The sequence below is a fragment of the Apodemus sylvaticus genome, chromosome X, assembly GCF_947179515.1.
Source record: "Apodemus sylvaticus chromosome X, mApoSyl1.1, whole genome shotgun sequence".
In the NCBI taxonomy this organism is placed as follows: domain Eukaryota; kingdom Metazoa; phylum Chordata; class Mammalia; order Rodentia; family Muridae; genus Apodemus; species Apodemus sylvaticus.
In genome coordinates this window covers 994,116-1,022,001 of record NC_067495.1, presented here as the reverse complement: position 1 = coordinate 1,022,001, position 27,886 = coordinate 994,116, and the positions used below count along the sequence as shown (strand labels likewise).

At 43.2% G+C, this 27,886-nt stretch overlaps 3 protein-coding genes across 11 annotated transcripts in view; 1 reads left to right on the top strand and 2 right to left on the bottom strand.

The window, feature by feature from the left end:
• Positions 1-1,485: 1,485 nt before the first annotated feature.
• Positions 1,486-17,677, bottom strand: Elk1 (ETS transcription factor ELK1). Of its 2 annotated transcripts, XM_052171246.1 has the most exons (7): positions 16,544-16,619; positions 14,762-14,818; positions 9,130-9,373; positions 4,500-4,949; positions 3,527-3,958; positions 2,950-3,051; positions 1,486-2,864 (listed from the first exon to the last, which is right to left on the bottom strand). In XM_052171246.1, exons 3-7 carry the CDS (start codon positions 9,337-9,339, stop codon positions 2,766-2,768), a joined length of 1,293 nt encoding a protein of 430 aa, XP_052027206.1. In that variant the 5' UTR covers positions 9,340-9,373; positions 14,762-14,818; positions 16,544-16,619; the 3' UTR covers positions 1,486-2,765. The 2 variants fall into 2 exon arrangements, with proteins under 2 accessions (XP_052027206.1, XP_052027205.1); XM_052171245.1 differs by lacking the exon at positions 14,762-14,818 and having other exon boundaries at positions 16,544-17,677.
• Positions 17,678-17,772: 95 nt separating this feature from the next.
• On the bottom strand, positions 17,773-27,718 carry Uxt (ubiquitously expressed prefoldin like chaperone). 3 transcript variants are annotated; one of them, XM_052171249.1, is made up of 7 exons: positions 27,607-27,718; positions 27,332-27,438; positions 25,621-25,702; positions 25,416-25,483; positions 25,040-25,147; positions 18,309-18,372; positions 17,773-18,119 (listed from the first exon to the last, which is right to left on the bottom strand). In XM_052171249.1, exons 2-7 carry the CDS (start codon positions 27,427-27,429, stop codon positions 18,066-18,068), a joined length of 474 nt encoding a protein of 157 aa, XP_052027209.1. In that variant the 5' UTR covers positions 27,430-27,438; positions 27,607-27,718; the 3' UTR covers positions 17,773-18,065. The 3 variants fall into 3 exon arrangements, with proteins under 3 accessions (XP_052027209.1, XP_052027208.1, XP_052027207.1); XM_052171248.1 differs by having other exon boundaries at positions 27,374-27,438; positions 27,607-27,696; XM_052171247.1 differs by lacking the exon at positions 27,607-27,718 and adding an exon at positions 27,584-27,595.
• The window catches only part of Znf81 (zinc finger protein 81), a 64,414-nt gene continuing 64,235 nt past the window's right edge, over positions 27,708-27,886 (top strand). For 2 of the 6 annotated variants that reach the window (XM_052171238.1, XM_052171241.1), the window contains exon 1: positions 27,708-27,791. The gene's annotated coding sequence lies outside the window, so the exon portion shown is untranslated. Of the gene's footprint in view, positions 27,878-27,886 lie in introns of all 6 variants that reach the window. The other 4 variants (XM_052171239.1, XM_052171237.1, XM_052171243.1 and 1 more) reach the window with 2 other exon arrangements.

Genomic DNA, 27,886 nt, shown 5'->3' with positions numbered 1-27,886 from the left:
ACCACCATGGATACATTTGTACACTTAATAGCCTCCAAGTTTTTCACTCCCCTGATTATGGTCATATAGTAAGTAGTTCATTGGCTCTGTCTCATTTTTTGTTTTTTCTTGTTTGTTTGTTTTGAGACAGTGTTTCTCTTTGTAGCCCCAGCTGGATCAGTCTCATTTTGTTTTCTTTTTTGGCTTTTTGAGACAGGGTTTCTCTGTGTAGTCCCAGCTGTCCTGGAACTCACTCTGTAGACCAGGATGGCCTCAAACTCAGAAATCTACCTGCCTCTGCCTCCCAAATGCTGGGTCATTTTGTTTTCTAAACATGTGGTCTGATTCAGTTTTATGAAATGTTTCAGACTTACATAATTCTCAGACACCCTTGTGGTTGTCAAGTTTCTCTCTCACAATTGCTGACTATGAGTCCTTGCTACTGCTGGTCCCATGTGACCAGTCCTTCTTTTCTCCTAAAAGACAGGTTTGTGTTTCAGCTCCTCAGTCTCACCAGAACCTGTGGGAAAGCTTTGTTAATTGCAAACCAGCTGCTACCCACTAGTTGTGAGGTAATGGTTTCAGACTCCCCCCTCCCCCAGCCTTTTAGGCTTTAGCAGCTGCAACCAATTTCTCTGTCTTTCCTATGGTTTCTATTAAACATTTTATGTCTCATGCCTATGTCTTATCAGTCACTTCTTGGGCCTCATGATCATTTTCTCTCACACAATCAACAACTTCTTATTTTTCTTCCATCTCCCTTCCTTTTGCCTCTTCCTCCTCTTTTGTTCTCTGTGTAGCCCTGGCTGTCCTGGAACTCACTCTGTAGACCAGGCTGGCCTCAAACTCAGAAATCCGCCTGCCTCTGCCTCCCAAGTGCTGGCACAATCAACTTCTTAAACATATTCTTCCATGACTTAATTTCATACACAAACCATTTCTCAAATGCTGAGGGCTGCCTGCTATTCAACAGTGTGACTTTTCATTTACAAATGGCTGTGACTGGGGAAATGGTCCAGTCAATAAATCCTGTGAATAAAGGAGTCAACACGGTAAAAGGTGACTGTTTGATCCCTACAATACAGGTAAAATCTTCAGGCACAGAAGCACATTCTTGTAATCCCAGAATTGGGAGGTGGAACCAGATGGATCCTTGAAGCTTGATGGCCAGCCAGTGTATCCCAACCGTAAAGTCTAGGCAAAGGTGAGACACTGTCACAAAGGAGGGGACAGTGTTCTAATGGATAACACACTACACACAAGACCATGCATACACATGTACAAAAATGTTTGTGGTCACACTTCTGGCCTGTCACACACAAATCTAAAACCTTTCAGTTTCTCTAATCACACTGGTTACCAATCAACAATCTGTATCAGTCTCTGACACATGCCATCATTTTGTCTCTTTCAGTCGATCTTTGCCTGGCCCTTACTGTTCTTCATACACATTCATGGCTGTCATGGCTCACTTTGGTGACACAGGAGAAAAATAATACCAACAGCTTTCAGCAACACCTTTAAAAATATATATTTACAGGAACAATTCCCCATTCTCTGGGACTCTTAGAAAAAAAGGTCCATTTTGGGGAAGCAAAACAAATAGTGGAGACGAGTATAGCACCGTCCCCCAAATCACCAACCCCCAGGTCTTTAGGCCTGGGCTGGGCCAGTGCTGACAGGTGAGCCCGGGAGTCTTTTGATCCATCCCCCTCCAGTCTAGAGTGATATAAGACAGGCTCCATGTCCCCCTTTCCTCCCTCCCAACTCCAGGGACACTTAAAAGGGTCCTTTGTACCCGCCTGCAGGAAATTGGGGGGCTGGGAGGGAAGGAGCTGAAAATACACGTTTGGTATCAAAAATAAACACTGGGGGGGTGGCAGGAAGACTGCCTCCAAATCCCTTACTTCCCACCCACCCACCTACCCACCCATCGATATAGGAAGAGATGTTTCCCTCTCCCCTATTAAAAGCCCCATTTAAAAATAGATTATACTATCAAAATGGAAGGGGTAGGAGACAGAGACCTGGAGTACTAGCTGGAGGGGCCCCCCAGACGGGGACCACCACCCGAAAAAACCCTCCATTGGGAGGTAATAGGCAGGGCCCCAGGAAATTTGGCAGACAAAGGAATGGCTTCTCAGGGGGAAGAACAACAAAAGGAATAGTCCTCCCTGGCCAAAAGGTTACTTGAGAAAAGAACAAGCTGACTGAAAAGAAGGCTGGGGAGGTAGCAATCCCTATTTTAACAGTGTTGATTCCCTGGCTACCACTCCCAAACCATTACATCGTACAAGTGCTTCCTGGACTCGGATATAGCCAGGAATAATAAAACAAACTAGCTCTTCGACCCATGTCGCAAAATGAAGACAGGGTACCCTCAACTCCCCAAGGGCAGGCTGAGAAATAAATAAATAAAGGTTCTTCTCCAGCCATACCCTGATTGTCTTGTTTTAGGAAAAAATGGGGAGGAAATGTCTTACCCACTCCCCTAAAAAGGTTGGGCCAGATTCTTCCCAGTGGCCTTCAAAAAATAAATAAATAAACCGCCCCACCACTGAAGTAGGAGACGTGTAAGGGCGGCCACTGGGAGGCTGGCAAAGAAGAAAGAAGTTGCCTGTTTTGGGTGGAGGAGTTAGTGAAATATCCTCTTTCCCAGGAATATCTACCCCACCAAAACCAGAGCATAAGTCTGTCAGTTGAACTATGTTTCTCCTTGAGATGGCTAATTGGAGAGTTCAGGAGCATAGATGGATGGACTCCAAAAAAGGGGGTGGTGGTGGTAGTCATGGCTTCTGGGGCCCTGGGGAGAGCACCACGGGGGTCGAGAGGCCATCCACGCTGATGGAAGGGATGTGCACCTGTGTGCTGCCACTGGACGGAAACTGGGGGAAGAAACAAGGAGAGGTCATGGATGAGAACCATGCTAGTAACGCTTAACCTTCCCAACATAGGGGGAGGGAATCCTACCTGGAAGGAGAGCTTGGCTGGACTACGGGGTGCAATTGGACTCAGAGTGCTCCAGAAATGGATGCTGGGGGGCAGCGAGCTGGGTGTCAGCAGCACCGGGGTCTGTGGAGATGGGGTGACAAGTATGAGAAGATGGAAAGAACCTAGTTTCAGCACTTCTTCATAGATCTCCTTCAGACTTCCATAGTTATTCTTCAAAAGTTCATAGACCTAGAGTATAACTACTAAGACCATGCCTATGACATCCCTCAATCTTTACACCTAGGAGCTCACCTTCTGTTACTGAGACTTCAATGGCAAGACTATCTACCAGATTCTATCCATGCACTGCTCTCAAACTTTGTGACAATCAGAACTCAACTTCCCAGTCTTGGATTCCACCCATATATCTCACTAGGAAACCAATATGCAAACCCTGTGGAAAGCATTTGGGAGTCAGGCTGCCACGAAGACTTAAGACCTGCTCTTCTTAATTAGCCCCAACATTTCAGCCTAAGCCTAAGAACAGCTTGTAAGTTACCAGTGCCAATGCCACTCAGCTAGGCTGCCAGCCCTTGCTCCTCTGCAAGGCACTCACCAAGGTATGTGTGGGGAGCAGGGATGGTGTTAGCGCTGGCCCCGGTGCTTGAAGACCAGAGCTTGTTCCTGATCCTGGTGTCCGTTCAGGTCCCGGGCCACCCAGCAGGCTTGGGCTAAGTGGAAGTTCCAGGTCCCGGGGCTTCCGACCCTTCTGGGGTTGGGTGATCTCAGCAGTGGAGGTGGAGAGGCTGCACGCCTGTGCTGTATTCTCTGTTAGGATGGCTGGGAGCCGAGCCAGCAGGCCTTCTGAGGGTGAGACTTCTGGTTCAGGTTTGACAGCTTCTGGACTGAAGCCTCCAACCCTTGCAGCTTCCAATTCTTCCTTAGGCCCCTCCACTTTGACTTCTGGGGGCTGTGGATGGCCGAAACCTGGGTCCAGACTCAACTCTTCGGATTTCTGGTTTGGGGCCTCCGGTGGGGTTAGGATAACCTGGAAAAGGGGTGTGTGCAAAGGGAATTCATAGGATTGTTCATGTGTAAAACCTTTCTCTGTGGGTCATCCAAGGATGGGTCTAGACAGACATTTGGTATTGGAGGCAAGACTGTACATATATGGAGCATGTTCTCTAACTGGCCAGGGGATTTAACGGAAGTGGAGATCCTTTGGGGCAGAGGCCCTGGGTGAGACTCTAGAGGTATCATTGTCATTCATCCACATACCCATATTAATCAGAAACTCTGGAAAAGGGTCCAAGCAACCTTAAGGCCACTCTAGTGATTATGATGAGTGCTAAAGTAAGACAACCAGTGCATTAGATGTGATCCTACAAGGGACTAATGTCCAAGAGAGGCATGACTTTTCTATTTATTTCTTTGAGGGAATTTGTATCCCTTCTTCCACCACTATGTCCCACCAATATGTCCTGTACCAGGACACCCATCTCTATTCCATGAGTTTCAGACTTCATTTCAGAACGATGCATGCATCCTTCTCCAAGCCCTTTCTTAAATTTCCAAGTTCCAGTACTCACCTGCAGGGGCAGACCAGCCTCTTCTGCCTCCAAGCAGGCTTCTAAGGGGTTTGGACTGGTGCTCCTGCTCCCTGAGGCAGGTGCTGGCACTCCTGCAGGGGTAGTGTTGGGAAGCACTGAGACAGGCCGAGGAGGATGAAGGGGTGGCTGTGGCTGTGGCTGCAGGGACTGTATTGTGAAAGTAGAATAGAGGCCCGAGCGCATGTATTCATTCCGGCTGCTTCGTGCTAAGCCACCTTGGCCTGTCATTCCTGCACCCTTTGGTGTTCCTGATTTTCCGGTGGCAGTGTCCCCTGGGCCTGCATGGACAGTAGCAGGGGCCATGGCTACAGCTGAGGTTACAGACACCTCAGGCTGGGGTGGGCAGTCTTCAGTGGAGCACCCTGCAACCTCTGGGTAGGAAACAAACTTGTAGACAAACTTCTGGCCGCTCACCTTGCGGATGATATTCTGCGAAGTAAAGAACAGGGTCAATGGAGGGTCGTGAGGGCTGTTTCTCTTCCATTTCTCTTTCTTTCCATTTGCTCCTATCTCACGCATCTCTTTTAGCCTTCTGGAGTCTTCCCACTTCTGTCTATGCTTTCCTTTTCCCCCTCCTCTCTGCATCCGTCCCCAGTTTCAACTCCTTCTCTGGGCTCCCTTTACCACTTCTTTCTTTAGTGTCCCTCCCACCCATCTCCCTTCAGGCCTTTTTCTGTCATTCATCTTCATCTGTCTAATTCCTCTTTTCCCACTGGCTACATTTCATCAGGGTCCAATTTAGGGGAATAGGTGAGATCTATGGACCTGGGTGTAACTGTCAGGTTTTGGGAATGTTAACAGGACTGCAGTAGTAAAATGAAGTAACTGATACATTTTGGAAAAGACTAAATTAGTATAGACAAACAGGGAGATAACAATGATTGATACAGAGGGATTTTTTTTTGTTTTTGTTTTGTTTTTGGATTTGGTTTTTTCGAGACAGGGTTTCTCTGTGTAGCCCTGGCTGTCTTGGAACTCACTCTGTAGACCAGGCTGGCCTCGAACTCAGAAATCCGCCTGCCTCTGCCTCCCAGAGTGCTGGGATTACAGGTGTGCGCCACCACTGCCCGGCTGAGGGCTTTTCTAAAAAAAATTACTGACTGACTGTTGGGGGGAGGGGAAATGAGGGTGACTTGATTGTGGGGTGTAAGTGTGCCATAGCACATGTAAAGGTCAGAGGACAAATTGCAGAAGATGGTTGTCTCTTTCTAGTACATGGGTCCCAGGAATTGAATTTAGCTTCTCAGTCTTGGCAACAAGAGCCTTAACTCACTAAGCCATCTCCCTGGCCAGAGAGAGTGGATTTTTAAAAGCTAGCAATGCTGATAAGGAAAAAAAAGTGTGTTGGTTATTTGTTTTTGTTAACTTGACACAAGCTAGAGTCATCTAAAAAGAAAAAAAATGCCTCTATCAGATTGTCTTTAGGCAAGCCAGTAGGCATTTTGTTGCAGTAGATGGTGCTTTCCCTGGGGAGGTGGTCCTGGGCGGTAGAAAGAGGTAGCTGAACAAGCTATGAAAAGCAAGCAGTAAGTACTTCGTATTCCTTCATGGATTTGGCTTCAGTTCCTGTCTCAAGGTTCCTATCTTCACTTCCCTCTATGACGGATCTTGTTAAGCCATCTCACTGGTAAGAGAAAGTGGGTTTTTAAAGATGAAGTAAACCCTTTCTTCCTCAAGTAGCTTGTGGTCATGGTGTTTATCACAGCAATAGAAAGTACACTATGACAAAAATTGGTACCACAGAGGGCTTACTGCTGTGACAGACCTGACTATGCTGTTTTGAAAGGGCTGTGGTAGCATCTGGAACTTTGGGCTGAAAGAGCTTTAGATGAGATGCTGAGGGAACTTGGAAGACAATCCTAAGAGCAGAACAGGTGGAGGTATGGCTTATGATGCTTCAGAGGGAAGTTTGAGAGCCTCTCAGTGTCTATAGGGGTCATTTATGTGATATTTTGTATTAAGTCTGTGGTTTCTGGTTACCTGGAACTGAAGGATCAAATGTGATTAACAAGAGACCAGAACCCCTGAAGTGAAATCTTTGCTTTACTTGGGATAATCGACAGTGATTAGTAGAGGCTGAGAAAAATCAGCTATAAGCTCGGATCAGCATTTCTGAGGTGAAATCTTTCAGGCAGTGTTTCCTCAGGGTCAGTACACAGAACCTGTGGTCCAGAGGGGACAAGGATGCATATTATGCTGGTAGCTTGAACTTGGCAATGTGTAAGAAGAGTCTTCCACAGGGTATTTGGCATAAAAGCCACATGCCAAGGGGTTGTGGACAGAGGCTGAGGCCTGGCACTTTAAGAGTCCAGGAGAAGTCACTGGTGAAGATGAAGCCTTAGTTGCAATAGATGTTCCAGGACTGAAAGGGTCATGGAGAGGAGCTGGGGCTTGGTACATATGATAGGGTTGGAGTCCCTGTGGAGAAGCTAAGAGGCTAGTGGTGAAAGTCATCCTCAGTTGCAGTGAAGACCCCAGCCTACTGGAGAAGCCAAGCCTGTGGGACCACCACTTAGAATGGTGAAGTTGTGATATGGAGCTAGACTCAGGCCAGGAGATGCAGTTGGTGTAGTTGGAGAAGTGGAGCTGCCCAAGCTCTTTGGAGCCTAAGAGATCATGAGTGAGTCCCAGGTGCCAGATCTTGAACTGCAGGATTTAATGTGTACTGCTAGAGTTTGGTCTTGTTCTGATTTGATTGTAACTGGCTCTTTCCTCTTGGTGTGATAGTAAATGAGTGCTTACTTTTTTATTTTATAGGAGCTGACAGTTGAGAGATACTAGATATTTTAGAGATATCAAATCTTTGAAGTGTTTAAAGGGACTTTCAAAGTTATGTTTTATTTTGTGATATTGATATTAACATGAGATCTTGGGGATAAATACAAAATTAACAATTATACTTTAATAGTGTCAAGATGACAAAAAGGGTCAAATGTCCTGGTTAGTTTTTTGTCAGCTTGGTACAAACTACAGTTATCTAGGAAGAAGGACCTTCAATTAAGAAATTACTACCATCAGATTGCCTGTAGGCAAGTCTGTGGGACATTTTACTGATTACTGATTGATGTGGTAGGGGCCAGCATACTTAGGATGGGACCACCCTTGGGAAGGTGGTCATGGGTAGTATAGAAAAAGCACACTGAGTGATCCAAGGGGTAGCAAGCCAGTAAGCAGCCTTCCTTTATGGTTTCTGCTTTAGCTTCTGCCTCTAGGTTCCTGCCTTGAGTTCTTCTCTTGGCTTCCCTCAATGATGGACTGTGACATGGAACTATAACAGAAACAAACCCTTTCCTTTTGATCATCATTCTTATCCTAACAAGAAAATAGACTAGGACAGAAATATCACAGAAGAGGACATGTGATGTTTTATTAGTAGTACCATTCTGAATATACAAGCTAGAGCACTAAGAAAATAAGGCAACTGGCAGTAATTAGAGAAGAGAGTAAGAAGCTGGCGTAACCATGATGAGGGGGATAGCAAGGTTTGCTTGGGTGGGTCAAAAACATGCTTTGAGGTATCTTAAGACACACATGGTTTGGAGGGTTTCAGGGATGTCTTGGTGGTCTCAGGAGAGAACAAGGCATGGATTTGGAAGTTTGAACTAAGAGAGTGATGTATGAGAGTGGAATATATATACTGTAAACTCCCAAGGACAGAAGACACAGGTGAGAACCATTTGGGGAGGTGGCACGAAGAATATGGGGCAGCAGGCATTTCAGTGACTGTCTTAATGCTGCTCATAGGGCATCCTTGTATTTTACAGAAAATGAAGGAAAATGGATAATTATTAATATTGTTTTGAAGGTTTACAATGAAGAAATATGAAATAATTAGTATAAATATTGGGGGGAATACAATGCAGATCTGGGAGCTTGAGAGTGTGATGAGAAAAATCTGAAAATTGAACTGCAGTAGTAAGATGATGAAATAAAGCAAGTGATATTGATACTGAGGTGCTGCTCGAAGAATCTAAGAGGAGTGGGTATGAGCTGGCACTACAAACATTTTTCTGGAGCATTTAGTTAAAGGCAAAGATTTGTAATCTTAGCACTCATGAGACTAAACAAAAGAGACACAAGTTTGAAGCCATCTTCAGCAACACAAAGAGAACCTGCCTCAAAAATAAAAACAAAATAAAACAAGTGATTAAAGATATTGGGGGTTCTAGAAAATGGAGTAAGGGAACTTAGCATTCTAATGTCAGGAGGATTCTGAGTCTAAGAAAAAGAACATCATTTATTCTGTAGTAAGAGAAGATAAAGTAACTAAAGGAACTTAACATTGGTCTGAGGGCTCTGAACAACACACCTATTATCTCCAGGCATGCAGGGAACTAAAGGACAGTGCAAAAAATCAGTAAATTTTAATATTGTCTTCACAGTTATAGCTATACTAATTGAGACAACAAAATGTAATTTCTAGGCCAGAAGTGTAATTCCAGGAATTGGGAGCAGAGACAGGAGGACAGTGAAATTGAGGCCAGCTTAGGCTACATAGTTAAGTTCCAGACAAATCTAGACTACATTATAAGAGCTTGCCTCAAAAGGAAAAAACCAGTTTTTCTGACAGTAATTTCAAGGGTTTCCAGTCTGGTCTTTGAGGCCATACCTTATCATAGTAGTACCGCAAGGCGCGGCTAAGCTTGTCATAATTCATGTTGGTCTTGTTCTTGCGCAGTCCCCATAGCCGGGCCACCTCCTCTGCATCCACCAACTTGAACTCACCACCATCCCGTGAGGTCCAGGAGATGATGTGGCCATTACCCTGTTCTCTCAGAAGCTGCAGCAGAAACTGCCACAGTGTCACAGAGGGGTCCATCACTAGGGAAGCACTCACGCCATCCCAGGGGTACCTGGAAGACAGCAAAATAATTCCTTTGTTACCGTGCCTCCACATCTGTTCCCAAACCTCACTACTATTCCCTAAACAGTCTTCTAAACTCCCTCATGTAGCTTTGGATGCCCCTTGTATTTTACACTTGGGACAAAAAAGAATTAAAAGAAAAAAATGTTGCATTTCAAATGTTATCCCCTTTTCTGGTTTCCCCTCCAGAATCCCCCTATCCCACTCTCCCTCTTCCTGCTTCTATGAGGGTACTCACCCTCCCACCCACCCACTCCCGCCTCCCTGTCCTGTCCTTCCCCTACACCGGGACATCGAGCCTTCCCAAGACCAAGGGCCTCTCTTCCCACTGATGCCTCACAAGGCCATCCTCTGCTACATATGCAGCTGGAGCCATGTGTACTCTCTGGTTGGTGGTTTAGACCCTGGGAGCTCTGGGGGGGGGGGGTCTGGTTAGTTGATATTGTTGTTCCTCCTATGGGGCTGCAAACCCCTTCAGCTCCTTCCTCTAACTCCACCATTGGGGACCCTGTGCTCAGTCCAATGGTTGGCTGTGAGCCTTTTTTTAAACAAGCATGTATTTACTCTTTAATATTATGTCAGGCACTACCCTAAGCAGAAAGGCTTCTTGCTTTCCTGCATCTTCCAGTTATTAGCTATGAGATTCTGGCCAAATTCATTACTTTTTTTGTATCATGAATTTTCTCATCTGTTCAACAGGGATATTACTATATATATATACTCATCTATAAAGTAGAGAACATGTATCATTATTATTGTGTGAATTTTAAATTTAACATGCTTGGGATATAAGCTTTAAGAAAATATTTTCTAATTTGTTCATAAATCTTTTTTTCTGTTGTTCCTAAATCCAAAATGCTCTAAGAATGAAGGCTTCTTTTTAATTCTTTTGGCAACAAAACATGATTGAAAAGAAAGCAAAGCCCATTCTGGTTTTTATTGATCCTTGCTTAGTATGAATTTCATACATTCTAGTGCTGAGATCTAAAAGCAGCTGGTGACAGAGCTGGCTGAAAGTGTTATGTAACATATCATATGTGCACCATGCTACCTTTCTAAACTGAAAAATTCACAATTCTGAAATACATCTGGTCTATGGGGTTTTAGATAAAGGCATGAGCTGTTATTTTTATAGGCACTGACTCACTTATATCTCATCCTAACTCAGAAAAATAGGCAATTTTTCCTTTTGGAAAGGAGATATTATTACACTATCACTAATTTTACATAAGGCAAAAGATGTCCAAATGACTTTGCTATGCCACACTGTTGTGACAGTTCCTGCATTTGACCCAAGTATCATACTGCAGGGGTCTAAGTGGCTTTGTTGTTTAAGAGATAGGGTCTATATATGCTAGGGTAGCCCCAAACTTGCCATACAGCTAAGGATGACCTTGAACTCCTATTTTACCTGCTTCTATCTCCCAAGTACTGAGATACTTGGCATGGGTCACCATGACCAGCTTCAGGGGTTTGAACATTTAACCACATGTACCAGATTCTTTTGTGCATATATTATGGCTTCCAATTTAGTGTTTTTATGGGATTCCTTAGTGTTCAAATAAATGGGTCTCTGTTTCTTGGGCCTTCTCTTGGGCTTTTTTTGTTTTATCTTATTATATTTTATTATTATCCTTTAGAAGCCTGTTTCTTTTTCTTTCTTCCTTTTTTTGTATTTTGAGACAGGGTCTGTATAGTACCGGCTGTCCTGAAACTAGGAGAATGTCCTTGACCTCAGAGATCCACCTGCCTCTGCCTCCTGAGTGCTAGGATTAAAGGCACTTGCTACCACTGCCCGGCTTTTTGTTGTTGTTTTTGTGAGACAAGCCTTCTCTGTATAATAGCTTTGGCTACTCTGAATTAAAAGCATGCACCACACCATGATTACCCTGCTGCCTATTTGTTTTCCAATGGGAGGGGAGGTGGGAAAGATGTAAGAGTACAGGTGGGGGTAAACTGTTTATATATATATATATATATATATATATATATATATATATATATATATATATATATATATATATATATAGTTTCTGCTAAATGAACCTTAAGCTGGCTCAGACATATGAGGATCATACTGTAATTTCATGCAGATTAAAAAATAAAGCTATAGCTGGGCGGTGGTGGCGCACGCCTGTAATCCCAGCACTCTGGGAGGCAGAGGCAGGCGGATTTCTGAGTTCGAGGCCAGCCTGGTCTACAGAGTGAGTTCCAGGACAGCCAGGGCTATACAGAGAAACCCTGTCTCGAAAAAAACCAAAGAAAAAAAAAAAACCAAAAAAAAAAAAAAAAAAGCTATAAATCTAAATCATAGGTTCTTCCACAGTTGCTTAACCTCTCTATGCTTTATTGAAAATCTGTAAAATAGGGTGTTTTATTCTCAAATAAAAAATAATTTTTTAAAAAGGAGGATTCAATGTGCCTCCTTATGTGTGAAGTACTTAGAAAAATATCTGTAGCACATGGGAGAACCGCAACAAACATCAGCTCTTAGGTTCCATGTCATCCTTCTCCCTCCCCCTCAACTCTGTGTGTGTGTGTGTGTATATGTGTGTGTGTACATATATATATATGTATATGTATATATGTATGTATCTATATCTATATCTATATATATCTTACAGTTTCAACAGAAGAATGTTCACTGTTCACCTGTTATCCTACCATTAACCTTTCCTATAAGCAAAGTGAAACTAACACTGAACCTGCTTAAGTTCATGCAAGGATGAGACTTAATCAACCAGCTGTCCACCTGGCTGGGATTGCTGGATTAAGGATTAAGAATAAACCTTTTAAGGTTTTGAAGAACCTATGATTTAGATTTATAGCTTTATTCTTTAATCTACATGAAATTACAGTATGATCCTCATATGTCTGAGCCAGCTTAAGGTTCATTTAGCAGAAACAGTGTTAGGCAGCTGTCCAAATTAGTGCCGAGTGGATCAAGAGCCCCCTCTTCAGAGCTCTATGCGACAAAATATTCCCAACACTAAATTCTTTCAGAGGCCTACAGAGTGCAGTGTGACCCCTAGTGGCAAAGACAGGCAATTCTACCACCTCCTCTGAGCTATGCCAGAACCCAGCAGCTGAGTGAAATCTGCCCAACTAGTGTCTAGCTTATCGAAGACATGGGCTGAATTTGATTATTGCTTCTTTCACATAGGCCTTACCAGGCATCCTAGTCACCTGCCACTCCCAGAAGGCTTTCCTTCCACTCCTCATCTCATTCATTGGGTGCCTCAAAACAGCTTAGGAGTCCCTGCATAATCCATACATTCATAGCGCAGCAAGAAATGTTTTTAAAAAGAAAACAAATTAATAACACCCTCCCAAAGGTGGACTGTATTACTGTCTCCATTTTGCAGACAAGTCAGAGAAGTGTGGAGAAAGATGTTAAGTAACTTGCCTAAGGTCTCACCCTTGGATGAGCTGCTGGATGCTGGCAGTCAAGAGTTCAAACTCAGCATTCCTAGTCACTCAAGGCCAGTTCTCTAAGAAGAAAATATAAACGGGCAAGAGCACAGAGTGACAAGTAGGACACTTCCCTGAGGAAGTGATGTTTGGTGGAGGGGAGGTAGGTCATACTGATGTCCATGGGAAGGATAATTTTGGTAAAGGGAAAAGCATATATGAAAGCTCTGAAGTGTCTACCTGAGGCACACAATGTTCCTTGCCAGATAGAATTTTTCCTCTCCATGATCCAATGCATGGAATAACTTGTTTGTTCTTGCAAATTTGTTCTGTTCTAATCTACACAGCCTCACACTCAGCCCTGTTCTGTCTGTGTGACTTTGAGCAAGTTGTTTAACCTCTCTATGCTTTATTGAAAATCTGTAAAATAGGGTGTTTTATTCTCAAATAAAAAATAATTTTTTAAAAAGGAGGATTCAACGTGCCTATATATGTGTGAAGTACTTAGAAAAGTATCTGTAGCACATGGGAGAACCGCAATAAACATTAGCCCTTAGGTTCTATGTCATCCTTTTCCCTCCCCTCAACTCTCTGTAGGACTTTCCCATTTGGTTTTCATCGTTTCTATGACGTTGTCTTCTACCCCTCTCTCTCAATTCATTTCCAATCACACTGTTTTTTGACCATGGTAGCCATAAGCTGGGCTTCGGGGTCTGTGCACTGAGTGTCCTTTCTGGTACACTCTTCCTTTACACGTTATGGCCTCCTCCTTTGTTTCTTTCAGGCTGTAACTCATGAGTAACATTTCCAAGTGTAGCGTGCCTTGTCTCTAAGATCTCAAACACCTTGATACTCTTTTCCTATTTGCCCCACTACATGTCTGTTCCTTAGCATTTGTATAACATGGTATCTAATTTTACCTATTTATACAGTCTGTCTCCCTCACTTTTAGTAACGCCTGCTTTCTATGTACATGGATATCTGCCTGTATTGCTTTTCTCCATACCTCCAGCATCTAGAATAAATGCCTGGTACTCACTAGGTGCTTAGTAAATAGCTGTTAGCATTTAAACAGTCGCAACTGACATCTTAATTAGTTATTACATTCCCCTTTCTTCTTTTTTATGTGTAACCCCCCTTGGTGATGTCTGGGATACAATTTTCATTGTCAGTTTTGTGACAGGATCTTACTCTGTAGTTCAGGTTGTTCTGAAACTTGCTATGTCACCCAGGCTAGTTTTTATTTCCTGTAAATAAATTCTCTCTTGGTCTTCCATGCTCGAAATATATAGCTGTGAGCCATCATGGACAGACTAGGTACTACAGCCCCCCCCCCCCCAACAGTTAATTTGTACAACAGATTATTCCAAGCATCTACTGTGTAGAAGGTACATTTTTACATGAAGGTAGAACACTGAATAGACAGATAAAGCCTGTAAGTCCCCATAGGACGTTTATTCTGAGGAGGAGAGACAGACATTTATGTAAGCTATATAGCATGTCTAACCATGAGAGGTACAAAGGGACAAAGCAAGCAGGAAAGAGATCTGAAACCTGCTGGGTATACAAAATCAGATGATCAAAGAGAGGTAGGTGTTGACTACTTTGTTTCACACACACACACACAAATCATTTGAAATATCTTTATATATGTACCTATATACATTATATTCCAAGCACCAGTGTGACAAATACATGCTTATGTATTTGAAATAACACTACCTAAGATGCAAAGGTACTCTCTGAAACATCTTTTCTATTTGTGCCTTTTCATAGCACCAATATAATTTCTGTTAACACATCCTTTTCCACTCATTTTAGTCACAAATCAAATGGCATTCTTAGAAATATCTTTAGTGTGTTCCCTGCACTGGGTAGTGATAAAATTCCTTGTTAATTCTCCATTAACAAATAGTGTTAATGGAGAAAGAAGAGCTAATGCAAAGGCCCTGAGGCTGGTCTGTACCTGCTATGTTTTGAGATGCAGTGAGGAGGAGGAGGTCAGCATGGCTATAGCACGGGTCTGAAATGTGGAGATGAAGGAGGTAAGGTCAGAGAGGTGACTTCTTTAATTAACCCACATATTTTTTTATTCACACTGGAAAGGATTTAAGCCATTCAATGGAAAGTCACACCACTGCTAGGACTTGAGGTCCGGAGACTAGTGTAGAATGGAGACAGCTCTGTTGGCAGAAAAAAACAGCAGAAACAAAAGCCTGGTAATGAGAACTAATTTGGCTGTTAAGGAATGCACCCTCGTATGGGATGCAATGCGGTGAGAGGGCATGTCAAAAGTGTTCCTCTAAGTAGTTATTGGGCCATCTCTGAGTAAGGCCTTTAACCTCCATATGCCCCAGTTCTCTCAGTTACCTGTCTCTCAGGACTATGCTCAGGAATAAGCAACTGGAGACTATAGAACACTCTGCCTGGTACACAGCAAGTGTAAAGTATAAAGTTAGATCTGACTCTCATTTACAACAGTACCACTACTGTACTTGAGAACTATAGCAAAGTAAAATGTCTAGTGGTTAAGAGTGTCTAAGAGGAAACATGGCATACATTAAATGTCCCTGGGTTTCACAAGTACACAGGACTTCCTAAGAGATAGGGGCAGAGATTGACCCAATACATGGAGAGGAGGGAAATAAAGTACAAAGCCTATCTTCTTTTTTCTTAACCATTTTTTATAAGATTTATGTGTATGAGTACACTGCTGCTGTCTTCAGATACACACCAGAAGAGAGCATCAGATCCCATTACAGATGTTGTGAGTCACCATGTGGTTGCTGGGAATTGAATTCAGGACCTCTGGAAGAACAGTCAGTGTTCTTAACCACTGAGCCATCTCACCAGCCCCCAAAGCCTATCTTCTTTGGGAAGGGATTGCAAGCTCTGAGGATATGGGAGAATGTGGCAAAAGGCTTCTGAACAGACTCATTGCAAAAGTGAGACATATTTTAAGCTGATTCTTATACAACTGCAGAGAAGAAAAGCCATCACATAAGGATAGGCCAAGGCCATAGACTGGGCTGTTGAAAATGGAAAAAAAAATTGCAAAGCACCAAACTGACCCACTGTTAAAAGGAAGTAGCCCAAAGACTGGAGTCTACAAAAAAGGGAGAAAAGTTAGGGCGATGATTACTGGAGGGATATGAATGCAAGCATGCAAACTAATTCACAGTAAGATGGGGGCAGTGGGAGGAGGTGGATAAAGTCATGGGCTTATGTACTGGGGACTCAAGGGGGCAATAATATAAACTTAGGTGGACTCACTGTTGAACAAACATGGGGTGTCTGGAGTGGGTACAGTGCCACACAGATTGATTCACTACAATAAACATGAGGGGTTCAATAAACAAGGCCACAGAAGGCTCCCCTTAAATATGAGGCTATGGGAAACGGAAACACTTTAGACACAATCACTACTAAAGGGGGAATGGACAATGCAACAGACTGGTTCCCAATAAGTGGGGGTAGGGGAGGGCAAGACCACGGACGAGTCCATTAAGTTGGGGTGGGGAAAATCATCAGCTCCCAGACCAATCCATTATGCAGACAGCAGGATGTTAGGCCACGGTCAGATCCACTATAATGGGCAAAAGGAGCAGGCAATGCACACACAGGGGCAATCAGTTGATGGTAGTGGAGCCGAACACCGGCAGGCTGGGCGAAACCACATCCCTTGTGCGGGGGCGAGGATACATGGGGTCATGGACAGGGCCCTTCACCTTTTGGGCCTGGGGCTCACCTGTGTGTGGCGCGGCGGTGGCAGCGGCAGCTCCGGGGGGGCGGGGGCTCCATGCGAGGCCCCACCGCCCCCCAGGCCCGGGTTCCAAGGCGGCGGCGGCGGTGGCGGCGACGGTGACGGCAGAAGCAGCAACCAGAAGCCGCCCCTGCGTTTCCCCACCGCTCACGTGGGCCCTTGTGGGAGGAGCCAAGCGTCCTACTGCTTGCTGATTGGACAAAATGCCAAGGATCCTAAGCACAGGGGCCTGGTGGTGGTGGAATCCTAACAGAGCTGTGACACGATTGGCTTAAAGGGGATTGATGGACTGCAGGCGGCCGAAGGAATCTATAGAGGTGATGGGCGGTGCTAGTGCCTCAGGCCGATTGGGTCAAGGAGGACTGGTTAGCCAAGCGCCAAGGTTGGGGCGGGGCGGGGAGGAGGGAGGTCGCCCAGTTCACACCGATTGGCTTAAATGAGATTGATGGCAGACAGAGAGTCCCAGGGGATGGAGGGGTGGTGGACCGGCTGTTTTCAGCTGATTGGTGGATACTCTCAGACAGTGGCCAAAACACCAAAGTAGGTGGTGCTGCACACCAAACCGTTCAGAGGAAACAGGACTTATTTAGAAAGGAGAATAGCAGCAGGGTAGGGCTTGACTCTACTGTAGGCGGGTAGGTAATTAGCTAGGCAAGACGAATTTAGAATCCAGCAGAGGGAGGAGGCTGGAATGGCTGCCAGATATACAGAGGAGTTGAGAGGAGGAAATTAACTGTCTACAAGGGCAGAGTCAAGCTGCAGTCAGTTATAAGGGTGGAATTTGGTTCTAAGAGTGGACTTATAACCTAAGCTGTAGGGGCTGTAGCAGGGAAGGCAGGATCTCTGCCTACTGTTGGAAACTAGAACTATTTAGAACTATTGCAAGTACTATTTACAAACCAAATCAAGGGCAGTAGTGTTATTTAGGGTACCTGGATGATCACTGGACTGTAAGAGACAATAAACCTTAAGATCTGAAGTAAAAAGCTGACGGACATGGAAACAAATCACTTTGAACTGGAACTGTAAACTTTTTTTTCAAGGGTCTCATGAAGCCCAGAATTAGCTTAAACTTACAAATCCTCCTGCCTCTATCTCCTGAGTGATGGGGTCGCAGGTGTGCTACACACTCAGCTTATGTACTGGGGACTGAATTTTAAGTTTCATGTGAGATTACGCAAGCACTCTATCAATTGAACCTCTGCAGCCCATGAATCAGTCCATTCTTTATGGTAATACAAAGGGCATAGATACAAATATCTAGGAAAAGGAATTGTGAGGAGCAGGGTCAGGGTTCAAAAGATGACAGAAGAAGGTAAAGCCGGAGGAAACACAAGTTGGAGGCAAGACCTCTAGAACGTTTTAGAGGTTCTACAGAAAGGATGGGTCTTCCAGTAATTTTGGTCTCTAGGGCACTTCGTCAATTAGTGAGAATTAGTGGGGAAAAAAGAGCTATGTGATTCCAAGGCATTCAGGCTCTTTAATATTGGAGGCAGGGAAGATGCAGTCAATGGGGAGATGGCTCTGGGAAATTCTGCAGGCCTTGTAGTTCTCTAAGTCCCTGTAAAAGAGGACAACGTATACTGAACAGAGGCTGGGTCCAGGTCCTGTCCCAGGTTTGCTCTGTTTTTTACTTCTTTGGTTTCAATTTAGAAGGAAAGATGACCCCTCCCTTCTTTGGCTTTCTCCTGTTTTCAGGTTTATTACCCTAAAAATATTTGAAGGGTAGAGTGCAGTGAGCTGCTCTCACCTCTAGCATCATGTGGATATGGGCCTTGATATTCATGGAGTCCTTGGTGAGGCTGTCGCTGAGCCTAGAAAAAAGGAACAAGAAAGGGCAAAATGGGCCCCACTTAGGGCTGTGAGGATGATTCTTCCTCATCACTTCAAGAAATGCTTGTATCCTGGATGACTCACACCTGCCCTGATCCCATGCAGAGATGGCTGGCTACCACTTGGAATTTCCCCATTTAAAGACTGAGGGGAATAGGGCCAGTGAGGTGGTTCAGCTTGTAAAGGTTGATTGCTGCGAAACCTGAGAACTTGAGTTCAATAGCCAGGACCCACATAGTTGAAGAGAGAACTGGCTTTAAAAAGTTACCCTCTAACCTTCATATGCATTCAGAAAAAAATGTAGTAACAATTTTTAAAAAATGATTAAGGGGATGAGAGAAATGGGGGGTATGGGTCTATGAATACAATCAAACTACTTGATACACATGAAAGAAACTCTTTATGAAACCCATCACAATGAATATATGATGATAAGAAGTAAAGATTATTGAGTGCCTTCTGTATGCCAGGGAGCTTTAAATAATAGCAGAAACAGCAGTAAATGAAACAAAATTCTTGGTCTCCTGGAGCTCCTTTAAAAATCATTTATTTTTAGTTTTTAATTATCTGTTATATATGTGGGAAATATACCATGAATGTAGATTCCCACAGAGGTTAGAAGAAGATATCAGATTCCCTGGAGCTGTACTTATAGGTGATTGTGAGCTACATGACATGGGTGCTGGGAACTGAACTCAAGTTACTCTGGACAGCAGTATATATACTTAAGCACTAAGCCATTTCAAATACTAAGAGACAAAGTATACACATGCAATTATGATGTGTTAGATCCACTTAAGTATAAGGGAATAAATAGTATAAGGAACTAAATATTGAAGAAGAGGTAGGAAGAGGCTTCAATTTCAAAGAATGCTCAGGTTTGGCTTCACTGAGAGCTTTCCTTTTGAGACTACATATAGTCTAGCCTGGCTTCCAATTCAAGATCCCCCTGCCCAGACTGCTGAGATTACATATGCATAACCCTACCATCTAGTGTGGGTGATATGTAAGATAAGTGTTCTACCACAAAGAAAAGCCAATACACACGTGTCAGGGTAGGAACATGTTTGGTATGTTGCAGGCACAGCCAAGAAGCCATTCTAAAGAATGGCTAAAGAATAAGAGAAGGAGGATCCTAAGAAGTTAAGTCAAGAGAGGTGAGGAAGGAGGCAGAGGGTGGAAAGTCTACAGTTACCATGGTAAGGATCTTAGCTTTTACATTAAACAAGGTGCTAATAAAGGGAAGGTTAAGAGTGGAGTACACATGCAAACTGATTTGACAAATATACTTATCAGGGTTTAAAAGAATCCACCCGGCTATTGGGCAGTATACTGACAGGACAAGAAACCCAAATGTGAAGGCAGCAAGTCTATTGAGGAGGGTAATCCAGGTGAACAGTGGAGGCTCAGATTACACGGAAGATAGTTGAAGTAATGAAAAATGACTCATTTTGGAGTGTATTTTGAAGGCGGTGCCAAAGGATTACAGTGAGGTATTCAAGAAAGGACTCTAGAAAGAGGCTAAGACATAAAAACACCTGTACAAATGGAGATGCCTGAAACTACTCTAGCCTCGAACTGTTGAGTTATATAAATCAGTCAACTCCTTCTGTCCAAATCAGTCAAAATGAATACAGTGGACCAAAAAAGAATTTTCTGAATAAAAAAGAACTGAAGATGGGGTGAGAGTTAAGCAGTAAAAAGGTTTTTTGCACAGAAAGACCAAGATGCACAAGAAAGCTTTGTGAGAAGTGGTCAGTGTTAGAAATTAAGTGAACCATTCAGAAAGATCGTATAAGATATTGTGGAAGCACCAGGAGGGGCTGGATAGTGCAAGGCTTGATAACATGATAGGAAATCCAGTTTAATTGTGCTGATCTATTTGCTAATGCAGGATTCAGTTTAAGGGGTAAATGAAACTAAATACTGCATGAAAAACAAGGCAATGAGATAAAAAGTTAGGTTGAAAAAAAAGTAGTTATGACTCCACCTATATACTACTATCTCTCAAATTTATATTGTCAACTATCTTCAAAAACCTATCTCAGTGCCGAAGTCCCTTATACTTTATAGGTCCCACACAGAGATCCAGCTCTTCCCTCCTGGTCTGTTCTTCCATCTCAGATAGAACTAACACCATTTTTTTTGATGCTTAGCAAAAATCTAGAATTTCTTCTTTTTGCAGGAATAGCATTAAACTCAAGTGTCTCACACATTCTAGTAATGCACTTTACTACTGATGGACACAGCCCCCAGCTTCAAGGCTCTGCTCTCTTGTTCATTTCAAGTCAGCCATTCTATACAATTTGCTCCATCCCAAGCAAAACTTCTGATTTCCATTATGTACTGTTTGTAGCACTGTCAATATCTATTATATTACATCATGGCCTTACTTATTGTCTCCTTTGATCAAAATAAGAGCTGTGAGGACAGATTTTTGTTTGTTTGCTGTAAAATGAGGACCAGAAAAGTATGTGATAGAGTGGTGACCCAGCTGATGCTGAATGAATAAAGACTGATCCAGTCAAAGGACCCCAAATCCTTAAATACTTAAGTCTATGGTTAGAATAGCATGCTGGAAAGCATGGATACCTTTTCTTAGCCATGTACCTCGTTAATTTATTCATTCACAATAGCTAGGAAATAGAAACAACCTAAATGTCCTCCACTAGAAGAATGGATAATGAAGATGTGGTATATTTACAAAATGGAATTCTGTTTACTTATAAAGAAAAATGAAATCAAGAGATTTATAGGCAATTGGATGGAACTAGAACATATTATACTGAATGATGTAACTCAGACCCAGAAAGACAAACACTGAAAATTTTCTCTTATTTGTGGATCAAATTTTTAGATGTGAGTATTTAAGTTGGAATAACCACAGAAACTAGGAAAGAGGAACCAGAGAGTAGGGAAGAGAATGAACTGCACAGAGTGGGACAGTAGGTCACAGGTGCTATGATGGGGAAATTGGGAAAGAGGGAGGTTTTTATCTGGGGAGTGGAGAGCAAAAGAAGCACTGAGGAAGAGGTACAGGAGTATAAACACACCAAGGATGATCGAAAGGGTCATAGGGAAAACACTATTTTATATTTACTTAAAATACATATACATACATATAAACACACACACACACACATTTAAATGAAGTTATACTACTTGGGGTGATAATACTCTCTCCAAAAGCTATAAACTAAGAAAAACCCCAGTGGCAGGAATACCTCAGCTGGCCTCCAATTCAAGAACCTTCTGCCTAAACTATTGTGGAGTTGTTAGTCAGGGTAATACAAGACTCTCAAAAAAATATAGGCAATTGCTGTTGCTCTTGGTTGCCTCCTCGGACCCGAAGCTAAGACCACTGCTGAAAATACCATATTCCTTAGTCATAAGGTGTAGGAGGAGGGCTGGAGAGATGGCTCAGCAGTTAAGAGCACTGATTTCCTTTTTTCTTTTTTTTTTTTCAACGGCAAACATTTAATTGGGGCTGGCTTACAGTTTCAGAGGTTCAGTCTACTGTCATCATGGCAGGAAGCATGGCAGCATGCAGGCAGATGTGGTGCTGGAGAAGGAGCTGAGAATTCTACAACCAGATCAGCACGCAGCAGGAAGTGAATTGGCTAAGATCTCAAAGCCCGACCCTCCAGTGACTGATTACTTTTCTGAAGGTCCCGAGTTCAAATCCCAGCAACCACATGGTGGTTCACAACCATCTGTAATGAGATCTGACGCCCTCTTCTGGTGTGTCTGAAGACAGCTACAGTGTACTTACATATAATAACAATCTGGTGTGTCTGAAGACAGCTACAGTGTACTTACATATAATAATAACAACAACAACAGCAACAACAATAATGATAATAATAAAAGACTTAGGAGGAATCAAGTTGGAACTAACCTAGAAGACTGGCTCTCATAGGTGTGATGCAAGCTGCTAAGGGAGAGGATCTACTAGTCCTATCCAGCTATAGAGCCTATGAACCACAACAATGATCTGACTAGCAAGATATTACTAGCAAGATGGTATACAACTACCCCTGGGTGGAATACACATAGACCCGAGAATCTAAATTAATTATCATTTCTGTTTTCTAAAACCACATGCTTTTATTTACAGATAAATGTGGCTGTCATCCCTCATTTAAAAAGCTTCTTTTTGGAACAGATGGAGACTATTACAGAGATTAGGTTTCAGGTTTACTAATACTAAAATCTCTGGAACGCTTAAGAGAATAACTACTGGAACCATACAGGAGACAACTCTAGACAAAATGAATCCAGAAATAAACAAGGCCAAGGAGAAATTTTACATTGCAGGTGTTCATACTTGTGAGTGGTTATTTATCTAAGTGTAGTGTTCCCTGCTCCCTAATACTAATTTTTCCTAAGCTATGCCACATGATAGTTTTTCAAGCATGCCAGACACACTGTCCCTTTGGTCAAGAATATTCTTCCCTAGATAGCCCATGGCTTGTTCACCCAATAAACTGATTCAAATGTCACTCATCTGAAAGTGGGAGTTTGAGGCCTTCTGTGTGGCCTCCTTATTATGTGTATTGGTGCTTTGCCTGCATGTATGTCTGTATAGCACTTGTGTGCTTGGTGTTCAGAGGCCAGGAGAGGGAGTCAGATACCCTGGCACTGGAATTACAGAAGGTTGTGGACTGCTATGCAGGCTCTGGAAATAGAACCTGGATCTCCTACAAAGAGTAATAAATGCTCTTCACTGCTGAGCCATCTCTTTAGCTACAGCACTCTCTATATTTCAAGCTTCTCACCCAAAGTAATTCTTCCCTACATAAAATCAAAAGTAACCTGGAGGCCACACTTTCTCTCCTCACCGCTACCCACATAGATAAGTTTTGATCATCCCTTCAGTTTGCTTCTAGCATAATTCACTCAACGGAAACTGTGCTTTACACTATTTTCGTTATCCACAGTACAAACATTTTCTTTTACAATGCCTATAACTTTGGTTAGGGACATATAATTCAGCACTAGAACTCTTGCTTACTACACAGGAGACCTTGGCTTCAAGTCTCAACCCTGTAAAGACATGTAATACTTATTATCTAATTGTAAAAAAATGAGCATGAGATAGAAAGAAATTTCACAGTAAAATTTAAGAGGTAATAAGATTCTAGAAAGAGAAAAACCAGAAGATGGCTGGTGCTTTGGCTCAGTGGGTAAGGGTGTTTGTCACATAAGCCTGGGGATCTGAGTTCCATTCATGGGGTCCCTGGAAGGAAAGCATCAGCTCCACAAAACTGTACTCTGATCTACACATGCATGCTATAATACACATGCCCACAGACATGCACATATACACAATTGGTAATTTTTTAAAGTAGAAGGGGGTGCATCAAGAACACTAGGAGTTGCAATTTTGAAGTTAGGTCACTCGTTGAGGGAGCCTGTTATTTATGCAAGACAACCAAGTGTTGAGAAAAGAAACTACATGGGAAAAGTGCTGCAGACAGACACCAGTAGCTACTAAATTCTCCCAAAGGTGGGCAATGCTTAAAGCATATGTTAGGGCTGGGGAGGTGGCTCAGTGGATAAGAACATTTGCTGCTCAAGCATAAAAACCAGATACCAATGTAAAAACTCACACCTCTGACCCCAGCACTGTTGCTTGCTGAAGCCAAAAAATATCAAGCTCTAGGTTTGATGCTGAAGCCAAAAATGGCAAGCTTTACATTTGGTAGAGACCCTATTTCAAGAGAAATAAAGCAGATAGCGATAGAGGAAGGCAGGCATTGTCTCTGCATGTATGGGTACAGGCATATGAAGTTCAGAGAGGGGAGAGCCCAGTGAATGAGTGGAAAAATTAGCAGATAGGTAAGAAACAGCTTCTTTGACTGTTACTGATTCTTAGGTTGAAATCTCATGGATTTCTATGTGGTCATAGAAATGACATAGTTCTAGAATGTAAGCTTCTAAGACTCTTCTGTTTTGTTTACTGCTATATTCCCAACAGTAACGCACAACCTGGTATACATACAATGATCAATAAATGTGTGAAGGAATAATACAAAAAATACAAAATACTTATTGAGTGTTTAGTATGACACCCTGGCTGAACTTTGTATCCTCATTTTTCTTAGTCCTATCCCTGAAGAGGAAGGTAGTATGATTTCTTAAGCACCATCCCAGGTAGCCATGGGGAAAAAGGGTAGAGGGGTTCCCCCCACCCCCCCCACCCCCCAGACAGGGTTTCTCTGTATAGTCTTGGCTGTCCTGGAGCTCACTCTGTAGATCAGGCTGGCCTCGAACTCAGAAATCTGCCTGCCTCTGCCTCCCAAGTGCTGGGATTAAAGGCGTGCGCCACCACTGCCCAGCAAGGGTAGAGTGTTAACATTTGTGATGTTTATTTATTATTTGTTTCTGTTTGTCTTATATACAGGGATTTGCTTTATCACCCAGAGTGGCTTCAAACTCAGGACCCTCCTCTTTGATCCTCTAGAATCTGGGATTATAGGTGTGAACTATATCTGGCTTTTATATATTTTGTATGTGTGTTTGTGTGGTATGTGATATGGATAGAACCTAGGACTTCACACATGCTAAGCAAATGTTCTTACCACTTCCCTGAACCCTTAGCCAATGTAGGTGGCTTTAGATACTATCCTCTTGGAATGAACTCACTCTGTGAGGAGAGAACTCTTTCGGTCAATGAACTTGAGAGCTTCAGCCAGTGTCAGTTCCAGGAAAAAACCATATCCCAGGGCCACATAGATGCGTGAAGTATCTGGGCTGAGGAAAGAGGTCAAAGAAGTGGAAGAAGTTTTTATTACCATTTAGCATACTGTATAGTTTAAGGTGTTTCCTATTGCTTCCTATTCCCCAAAGTGAAGGCTCTGTAAGGGCAGATACTTTGTGTTCATTTATTGCCACACCCACATGATGTTGCTTATATCCTAAAGCAATATATAAGCTACTAGAGCCTGCTATACAGAAAATACTAAGAAATACGTGTTCCATGATAAAAGGGAGAAACTAAGAGGGGAGAGAATACACTCACACCACTGTGTCAACGAAGAAGTTACAGCCCAAATCCACCTGCATATATAACTCCGAATGATTAGTTTCCTATAGGGCCAGGAGAAAAGAGGTAGGTGTCAGTTGCCAATTTTTAAGCCAGATAAAGGTTTTGTTCTGGGGGTTCTTTTCCAGCCTCCCTTCTTTGTACACATACACAAAGTGGTACCCAATTTAAAAGCCTTTACCTGGATTCGCTCAATAACATTTCTTAGTTGAAGGTACACAGACAGCTGCTCATATACCTTGTCTCGATGGTCCAGCACCTTTCTGATACGTAGAAAAACAACAGTGAAATTAGGCAGCCTTATTCTTCTTGAGATGCTAAGCATTTTAAGGTGTGGTTGTTCATGGATGTAATCCATGGGCTGAGGCAGGAGGACTATGAGCTCAAGACCAGCTTGTGCTACACAGCCAGATCCTGTGCTCTTCTCACCCAAACACACATGATGGGGTATAGACAGAAACACAGCAGGCATTTCAATAAATACAGGTTAGACTGTAGTTCATCCTGACTTCTACCTCTTACTAGTAATGTGACTGTGGAAAGTTTGAAACCTGTTAGGGATTAAATTTCCCCATATAGAAAATAGAGATGGCAGTAGTAGCACACAAGAGTCATTAGAATCAAATGTCTACTACAATGTGTTTTAAATGCTGCCAAATGGTTATACTCGCTACCTATTACAATTACAAATATTGCATTTTATTCAGTGACCTGTGCCAATTAAAATGTCCCATCTTCACCATAAATGTATCTCCCCATCTCTTTTAGCATGCTCACACAGCCCTGGTTCTGAATATCTAACTTTCTACTCAGATTAGTAATCACAGCAATCATCCAGTTGTTGAGTCTTTAGTGTATTTTCAGGCATTGGAGTCAACTTCCTTTTCCAAAACAACTATTCAGGTTATTTGCTTTATTTCCCGGGATAATAGCTGAGTTTCTCAGCCTAGTATTGAATTTATAAACACATCAAACAATCCTTTCTTCCCAGCCCCAATATAATAGTAGTTAGGTTTATCTGAGCTTTTAAAATGTGTTCTTACTTACATTTATGTGTTTATTTTGTGTACATGGTACACACCTGGAAGTAAGAGGTCAGTCAGCTTTTTGGGAGTCTTTTTCCTTCCACCATGGGGGTTCCAGAGATCTACCTTAGGGCATGGGGTTGGAGGTAAGCCATCTTGCTGGCCCTAATTTGCTTGTTTTGAGACACAATCTCAGAGCCCAGGCTGTATACAACCTCGAAGTGTAGGTGAAGATTACCTTGAATATCTTGATCATCTTGCTTCTGACTCCATCCCAAGTACAGGGATTGTAGGCCTGTGTCACTACACTGGGACTTTTTTTTTTTAAATAGAATTTTGTTCTATTTTTCAGGCTGGCTTGTAATCCTGGCTAAAAAAGTGAATTTTCCCATCTCTCCATGGAGCTGAGCTTGGCTTTATTCTATTCCCAGTCCCCTCTGCCCCCTTTGAGAAAGTTAGTCTGTAGACCAGACTGGTCTCCAGCTTACATAGTTCCTCTTCTGCCTCCCGACTGCTGGAGTTGACACATTTAATACTCAAACAGCACGTTAAGAAGGCCTAATAAACTTTTCTATTTCACAGATGAACAAAGTTCATAAAGCCTGGAGAGGCGAAGTAAGGTACAACTTGTTCATAAATATTGGTTAAATGGCCTAATCAGAAACACCCTGGGTTCGGAATGACTATTTTAAATCAAGAAACAAGATCGGAGCTCTGCTAAAGGGACAAGTTCCAACCAAATCTCAGCCCAGAAGTCAACCCTTTTCCCAGCAGTCTGGTCAGCCAATCCGAAAGTTTGGTCGGCATTCTGTCCCCACCCACCACGTCGAATTTCTCAAACGTCACGCCTCCCACATTGTCACTCACTGCAAGTCGCGCTGTAGTACGTCACTGATAAAGGCCTCGTACCGCAGCACTTTCTCCCCCACCGCATCCAAGGCCCGCCGTTTCGGGGGCGTCGCCATGATGGTCTCCTGGGGAGTAAAGGGGGAGGGAACCACATTGAACGCTCCAGTTTAATTTCACAAAGTTCTCTTCAACCTCTCAACGTTGGGGAGGACTTCTTTCGGCTCGTGCGGAGTTCCTTGCCCAACCCAACTTTAGGACTCGTTCACTCACCGGTACACAAGCGCGACACTTACCTTAAGGCCACCAGCAATAACTGTTAGTATGAACCGCGGCTTCCGGGTGGCGCGGATGGATGACGTGTTTCCAGCACGAGAGCCAACCAAAGCCAACCAAATCGATGGGGCGGGGCGGTCCGGCGTGGGGAAGACGCGCTTATTAAGAGAAGAGCTGCAGGCGGGGCCGGAGTGAATCTCTGGAGGTAGCAGGATCTTATGGAGCTAGCTGGGCCCGGAACGCCATCAGCCATCAGGCGAATAGTCGCGAGCTGGCGGGAGACTGGTTTGGGTGACTTCT

What these genes read in the sequence shown, in the direction of transcription:
- Elk1 (XM_052171245.1), bottom strand. Translation starts at nt 16,596, where the DNA reads ATGGAGCCCCCGCCCCCCCGGAGCTGCCGCTGCCACCGCCGCGCCACA. An exon ending in CACCGCCGCGCCACACACAG is followed by an intron (nt 9,374 to 16,543) that starts GTGAGCCCCAGG and finishes GCTGTCTTCCAG; the next exon opens with GTACCCCTGGGATGGCGTGA. An exon ending in AGGCTGGTCTGCCCCTGCAG is followed by an intron (nt 3,959 to 4,499) that starts GTGAGTACTGGA and finishes CCCCTTTTCCAG; the next exon opens with GTTATCCTAACCCCACCGGA.
- Uxt (XM_052171249.1), bottom strand. Translation starts at nt 27,429, where the DNA reads ATGGCGACGCCCCCGAAACGGCGGGCCTTGGATGCGGTGGGGGAGAAA. An exon ending in ATGTTATTGAGCGAATCCAG is followed by an intron (nt 25,484 to 25,620) that starts GTAAAGGCTTTT and finishes CTGGCCCTATAG; the next exon opens with GAAACTAATCATTCGGAGTT. An exon ending in AAGAGTTCTCTCCTCACAGA is followed by an intron (nt 18,373 to 25,039) that starts GTGAGTTCATTC and finishes CCTTTTTTCTAG; the next exon opens with GCTCAGCGACAGCCTCACCA.